The sequence below is a fragment of the Trichoderma harzianum genome (genome assembly GCF_003025095.1).
Source record: "Trichoderma harzianum CBS 226.95 unplaced genomic scaffold M431scaffold_11, whole genome shotgun sequence".
Taxonomy (NCBI): Eukaryota; Fungi; Ascomycota; class Sordariomycetes; order Hypocreales; family Hypocreaceae; genus Trichoderma; species Trichoderma harzianum.
The window spans coordinates 604,299-611,250 of NW_020209259.1; the positions used below are offsets into that span (position 1 = coordinate 604,299).

A 6,952-nucleotide genomic window follows, 5' to 3' on the forward strand; every position below is an offset into this window, starting at 1 on the left:
CGACAAGAGAGACATCTGCTGTCTTTGTGCGGGGCCGGTCCAGCTGCCATCGTCCTGGTGGGTGCCGTTACTAATTGGCCCGTTCGATCCTCTGTCTTTTGATCTCATATCAACCGGCACATCCTCTCCGTCCTCAACTTGCAAGCAGCTTTCTGCCCTTCTCCCGGTGACTGCCGCTCCCACCCAGCCCGACTTTTGACTCTCGTTTCACTTCGGGCCCGGATCTGATTTTCTCCTTTGGCCTCGTTGGTGTTTTCTTAGAGTCCCAAGAACTCTTGGCTCTAGTCTACGGGCGTAGTTTTTCTTTTCTTTCTTTTTATAAAGAAGAAAAAGAAGGGATCCATCTTGCAGCGTTGCGATATTCTGAGCTTGTCGCCCGTACTACCACGTCGAACTTTGTGTGCCCATGCCGGAGATAGCTAGACATTGCTACACATAATTCTTGCTGCCTCTCCCCTCTGCATCTTGGCCATAACGATTTGTGGCGACTTCTTGTTGAATTTTCCCGACTACTTGCCATTCTTGTCTTGTCCTGTCCTGGAGACCGCAATTCCGTATCTGGAGTCAAATCACACCGTCTCTATCTAGCTCTAGTCTTCATCTGATTCGTCCGATACCACGGCTTCTACTACCTATAAATCGATCGGCTGCGCCTGTCACGAAACAAATCTCGTCTCTTCGGTCCTCTTGGTATCATCAAGCAGCAAGGCGTTTGAGCGCATCTGTTTGTCCGGCTGTATCCTTTTGCATTAGATCTGCCTCCGAAGCTTGGAACCAACGCCAACGTCGATATTGCTCTGTCTGTTTCTTCATCACCGCGATCCGGCATCGTCCAACTTGCTTGCAACCTCTTCTTCTCGACATTAGCTGCTACTGTTACACAGCCTCGCCGGTCCTTGCACGCTCGGGTACAACAGCATCCTCGCACACGCCCTCCCAACTGCCAGCAGCACCATCCCAAGAGATCCTGTCCTTTCACGACATGCAATAATCCCACCTATCGTCTTACTTTTCAACAACAGCACACCACCACCTTGATTGCTCCATCCTCTTTGCGGCCTCTGCGCTACCTTGAGAGCACAGACTGAAATATCAACCGTCTCACCCCTTTGAAAGCACCACGTTGGTAGCACAGCATCGCGAGACAAATAAAATTCTCTCCGATTCTGCAAACCGGGTTACAAAGTACAAGGTGGGCAAAACATTACCGCCGGCGCTAGTCTCTGCATCTCTGGCCTCGCTTTTCGGCCTATGCAAACCGAGAGTCGTACCAAGCAGAGCCGAACTACGTGTTGAATCTCCTTGGGGTCCCTTGGATATTTGTTAAATCTCGCCAGTCTGCGCTTCGCCCGTACTGCCGCAAACCCAGAAAACGCTCAACCTATCCAGCCATGGTTCAAGACTGGACCCGGGATTCGTTCCCCCGTCACCCGACCTTTCAGCCTCAGTACTATCCGGCTGATGGAACCACTGCGCGCCACCAGTCCTTTTCTTCTGAGAGATACGCCTCCGATGTTGTTCAACGACACCACTCCTTCCCACAGGAGCGCGTTGGTGTCGAAGCTGACAATGCCCGTTTCCAGGAGGGCACTGACTCGCGTCGCCCGCCACTCATGGTAAGTTGCATATAACGTGGTCGACCTCGAGTCTTTTCTGACAACATTCGAACAACAGCAAATCGACGAGGCACTGAGAACCCACTGCGGCATTGTTGCCAAGCACTATTTTGTTGCTGCCATTAACGAAGATGGCGCGTCCATGACCTTCTTCAGTCCCAGCCCGGGACGTGGGATGACGGACAACACCATCCGCCAGTTCTTTGATGCCAGCAGATACCGGCAGGTCATGTCTCGCATCGATGCAGGTAAGACTTTCTATGAACCAGCCTCTCGACGGATTGCTAATGTAGTCATGAAAGGTGCGGACCCCATGCTGGACGACTACAATCTTGAGGACAGCTTCTACAACCGCCCTGCTGCTTTCAACCGTAGTCGGATGATTGATGGCCGCCGCCGCAACTCTGGATTTGGTGACTGGAGTGGCAGTCCCATCCGCCAAGGGCGCAAGCGCGTCAGGGGAACCCGAGCCGTAAATGACGAAGACGATGTTCCCATGACGGTCTCGTCTCGTAGAGGCATCAGAATCGGTGACCCCCACGCTGTTTGGAGCTTCTATGAACAACGGTTCAAAAACTGCCAGCAAACGGCCTGCAAGCTCATTGCCAAGGCCTGGGTCAAGGCCGTGGAGCCCAAGAAGCAGTCCACCCACCCTTACACCGGCAGCGACGAGAAGGCGCCTGCCTGGTGGCCAAAACCGTGGGGTCCTACCAAGGACGACAAGGTCCGGCACAAGGAGCCAGACCACTTATACAAGCGAGGTTAGAAGATCTTCCCCCTTGAAAGCGCTCGAAGAATGGGCGGAGGCTAACTAAGAAGCAGAGCGTGTACATCTTCTCGCTCACATCCTGAGACTGGTTGTTGAGCCCAACGCAAAGCAGCATCCTGATATCCAGAAGCTTGGCTTGAATGTGAAGAAGCTCGAAGAGACGACCGTCGAGGCCCTGTCGTCATTTTTCATGGACAATGAAGCCAACGCCAAGAAGAGGCCATTCCTGAACGAAATCTTCAAGGTGGCTCGTCAGGAGGAGCGATACAAAAATGGCGAAATCGGTAAGCTGATCCAATCAAGCTTGTAACTTTGCTTCTTGTGAATACTAACGGCAAAAAAAAGATGGTACGACTGAGGTCTATGTCATGGCAGAAGACAAGATGCCGGAGAGTTACGCTTCGGACAATGAGGAGGCTACTTACATCAAGGATGAAGATGATCATGAGGCTAGATCCAAGCCGCTGGCTGCTCAGTGCCTCCCTCACCCGGCAGGATCAGAGCCCAGCTCCGCGACAAGTATTCGCCCGCCCACTTTTATAAATGACATGACAGTCAGGGCCAATGCGTTCCCGCCGTCCATGATTACAGAGCTTCCCGCACAGCCGCATACATATGTCGAGGGTGGCACAATGTCTGTTCACAGCAGCCAGCCTGTGGCTACCACAGCGGCTACCAACATCGCTCTCGACATGGTTCCGAGCCCTCATGACGCCAGCCGACGGCCGTCAGTGTTCAGCGACTACGCTAGCCCTGGGGGAATGTACAGCCAACAGTGGCCACAGGCATCAACGAACACCAACGCATCGACCATGTATCCCTATGCACAGCAGCAAACTACCACACAGTCAGCATCGTTTGTCGGCTCCGGGGTTTCTATGACATCCAATCAGACCTTTATACCCAATTCTTTTGAAACACCACACCGGAACGAATACGACCAAACCGGAGCTCCGATATTTCGATCAGGGGATTTGTCTCAGGCACCCCCAGTCACTCAGCAGCAGGGCTATGGCTACACAATGTCGAACGATACCCGGGGAATGAGAGTCATGACCCAAGTTGTGGATGCCGCTGGACATCGCCCGTCTCTACAATAGAGGGAGAGGGGTTTCTAGTACCAAGCGGACATCAATAACGCAAGCGTTGTTAGGCATTGCGTGCAACTATGCTGGCCTTGGGCCTCACGATGGATACGGCGGCCTGGTCTAGACAGTACAGGGCGCAAAACACACCACAAGGCACATGACTTTTTGTGTGTGGATTTTCTGATTTTTCCTTCTCGTTACTTATTCCCAATTAGTACGAGCCTTGGCGTTTACTGGGCTTTCAATAGTCCGCAGGGGGGCTTTCTATTCAACAATTGATATCTCGACAAAGCAGGCGGAATCACGCTGCCTCTTTTTCTCCTCTTTTTCTCTCTTTCCCACATTCTCAAGGCTATCCTCTCTTGCCTTTAACTTTGTTTATGTTTGTTGTTTGCGAGCGTGCTCTCGCGATGGGTGGATATTTGCCTCTGGCGGATGCTTTTAATGAGTTTCTGCGATAACGGTCGCCTGGCGGGCACAGCCTCTGATTTTTCAAAACGTAGTTTTGGTTTGGCACTTTTGAGACTTGACGCACGCAAGCGTGACGATTGCAATGTCGGAGAGATTTTGGGCATTTCATTGGAGTTTTGTTTCTAATCAACCTGGATGCAGATGGGATGGGCTGATACGAAGAAGATGCTGGGTGGCTATGAGATGTAGAACGAAACAAACGAAGCGAGCGAGCGAGCGACTGTCATATTTTTTTTTTATATCTCGTTTCATTTTGGAAGCGTCAAGTATCTTGGGAAGAAAATTGGCTTTTTTCTTGGGCGGGTATACGGATTTTGTATTTTGTTTCTTTCATATGACAGTAATTAATCTTTGATGTTATTGTTTAATGGGTATATGTGCATGGCACAGTGATGAATGAGTTTATATCTTTGCAATTTTGATCTCCTTTCTTGAGGACATTGTCCCTTTTTTTTTTTTTTTTTATGACTGTCATGCTTTGTAGCTGTTCTCTAACACCAGTGAACTGGAGAGGCCTCTACTGATTCATTGGAGGAAAATGGGACATGTCTTCGCTGGAGAAGCCACAAACGTGGAATTTAATTGCACATCGTTTCTTGACCAATGATGATCCCTCGCGGGAGAAGATGAAAAGGGGGGCTGTATACATGAGGTCTTGGTGTCGAGCTGCTTGCTGGGTTCGGCACGTATGGATGCATAGCCGCGGGCTGGGGGGGAAGGATAACTTTGCATGGATATATGCAGGCAGCGAAGTAAGGGTTAATCGAAAGTGTGTGCGTGTCACTGGTTGGAGAAGATTGCTGGTTTGGAAAGACAACGACGAGGGAAGAAACGAGGCGTGTACCTTTTCTTTTTCGTGCAGGGGTACATTTGTGTGTGTGGTCTTTTGTCACTGTGATGCTTTGCTAACTAACGAGGGACATGACATGGGACGTGGTGGAGTTTTTTTTTTTTTTGACCACGGAGAGATGCCGAGCGGGAATACTGTAAGAGAAGGGGAGGGGGGCCATGACGAACTGGTTCTGGGATTTTGCTGGGCGGGGATCGGGATCGACGGGAAGGGAGGGGGGGATGAAAATGTGATGTGGTATAAGTGATTGATTTGGATTATGCGTGTGCGTGCGCTGTTCTTTTTTTGTTTGAAAGTTTTTTGGTTTGGCTGGGGTGTGGTTTGATGGGATTAATGAGGGGAGTGTGTATGGGAACTTTGGGAGCAAGTACGAGTAGAGTACAGGTATGTTGGACGGCAAAGAATGGATGCTGATAGGCATTTGGTCTGTGTAGGGTTTTTGACAAATTACATGTGCAGTGGGTGGTGTAAGTATGTGTGTTCCAGGAAAAGATGCCAGGGTCGAGGGGGGAGAAAGAAGAGAGAGAGGCAGAGAAAGTGATGTGTCATGTAATCTGGACGCGCACTTGGACCAGGCACGGGCTGCGGTTGGTGAGGTGCAGTAGCTTTGCTGTATACATGATTCAGGACAGAGGCTACTAAGGCATGTATGTCTGAGTGTGGAAGAGAGAGTGGTGTGGTGGGTGGGATGGGATTGGAGGAAGAAGGAAGTTGAGTGAAGTGTGTTCAGCTGGCTAGGGGGCTTGCAGGATAGGACAGGAGGGCTAGAACCGGGAAAGGGAAGCGAGGGGAGGGGAGAGAGAGAGGAGAGCAAGGCTGGATGGAGGTTTGATATGGGCTGGTTTTAATGGTTTACATTTAGGTTTTGCAGGATGGACTGGAAACTATCGAGGTGGTATTGGGGGAGTGTGGGCTCTCCTGATCCGGGGATGGGTGGGAGTTGATTTGCTCAATGGAGTAAGGAGAGGTGAGGGTCCACATTGAGAGCGTCATGAGCCTCTCTTACATGGACGAGAAGGTGTTGATTGCTGCTTCTCTCTCGCCAGTGCTCTTCGGGTACTCACTCGGGTACTCATAGATGCAGAGCCAACAACTGATTCTACTCAACCCCAGCCGTCCCCTCCAGGCATCCTCATTCCCCTCAAAGCAGCGCTATTTTTCACAGCTCGCGTAAAATGTGCGTGTCAGGTTAAGAAGAAGAAAAATCCCAGTCCCGCAAAAAAAACCACAGATCCCTACCAGTCTCTCACGGCAGGGTCGGGAAGGGGATTAGAAAAAGATGGTGAGCGGTCTGGCCCGTCTCGCCTTATTTTCAGATATGAATGCGTTTGAGTACGTACAGTAGTTTTTTGTACCGGTACCTCTCTTCCGTGGGGGATCAGAAGATCACGGTGAAGATGGTAGTATTCTTGTCTTGTTCTTGTCTCTCGTCTCTGTCCTTGCTTTGGTTTTAGTTGCTTTGTGGGGCTGGCCAGAGTTGAACTTGACTCTTCTTGTATTAACGTAACGGCAGCTTCTTTCGGATCGGGAATCGGAGAGATTGAAGCTTTAGAGGCTCCGGATGGGGGGGCGAAGAGTGGCCTGATTCCGGGCGTGCTTGGTGCAATCTCTTGGCGATGGTGTGGCAATCCCTACAATAGAAGCGTTGGTAGATGCTAGCAGCTGCTAGTAGATGCCAAGTAATGCTTGTTGGAAGCAGCAGCAAGTCTATCATTCCCATCTCCGGCTTTGAGGTTGGCGTATCCAAGTATAAGCTGACTGTGGGGACTTTTTCATACTCGTACATACATTTGATGTCTTTGCTCTTACACGCGCCAAGATAAGAGAGACTACGAGGAGATTTTCTTTGTGGTTCAGTATCAGACTATGAGTGTTATTCATCATTAAACTTGTCTGGTGGGAAAAAAAGAGGTATTGTTACGATTCATATTTTTGATTACTACTGTATGAGTACCGAGCAACTGCATCTTCTTTCCGGCTTCGTTGTTAAACCCTGCAAGGCGTCGATCAACCTAGACAGATTCCTCTAAACAAGGCACCCAACCAACTGTTCCATTCATTCTATCCGAACACAAGTACATGTACAAAACCAAAGATAAACGCAAACCCATGTCCCAATGTCACCGTATAATGTAATATCATGTCATTCAGAGGTACA

General features: G+C 50.0%; 3 protein-coding genes across 3 annotated transcripts; 2 read left to right on the plus strand and 1 right to left on the minus strand.

The window, feature by feature from the left end:
• Window positions 1-1,391: 1,391 nt before the first annotated feature.
• On the plus strand, window positions 1,392-3,485 carry M431DRAFT_92636 (hypothetical protein; the record flags this gene model as incomplete). Its single annotated transcript, XM_024924384.1, has 5 exons — window positions 1,392-1,616; window positions 1,675-1,864; window positions 1,919-2,377; window positions 2,436-2,669; window positions 2,731-3,485. 5 exons carry the CDS (start codon window positions 1,392-1,394, stop codon window positions 3,483-3,485), a joined length of 1,863 nt encoding a protein of 620 aa, XP_024771404.1.
• A 935-nt stretch (window positions 3,486-4,420) lies between these two features.
• On the plus strand, window positions 4,421-5,141 carry M431DRAFT_226038 (hypothetical protein). Its single transcript, XM_024913606.1, has one exon. It carries the CDS (start codon window positions 4,490-4,492, stop codon window positions 5,039-5,041), a length of 552 nt encoding a protein of 183 aa, XP_024771405.1. The 5' UTR covers window positions 4,421-4,489; the 3' UTR covers window positions 5,042-5,141.
• A 1,114-nt stretch (window positions 5,142-6,255) lies between these two features.
• M431DRAFT_226044 (hypothetical protein) lies at window positions 6,256-6,641 on the minus strand. Its single transcript, XM_024913607.1, has one exon. It carries the CDS (start codon window positions 6,578-6,580, stop codon window positions 6,293-6,295), a length of 288 nt encoding a protein of 95 aa, XP_024771406.1. The 5' UTR covers window positions 6,581-6,641; the 3' UTR covers window positions 6,256-6,292.
• Between the last annotated feature and the right edge of the window lie 311 nt (window positions 6,642-6,952).

Coding starts and splice junctions, on each gene's coding strand:
- M431DRAFT_226038 (XM_024913606.1), top strand. CDS start 4,490: ATGTCTTCGCTGGAGAAGCCACAAACGTGGAATTTAATTGCACATCGT.
- M431DRAFT_226044 (XM_024913607.1), bottom strand. CDS start 6,580: ATGTACGAGTATGAAAAAGTCCCCACAGTCAGCTTATACTTGGATACG.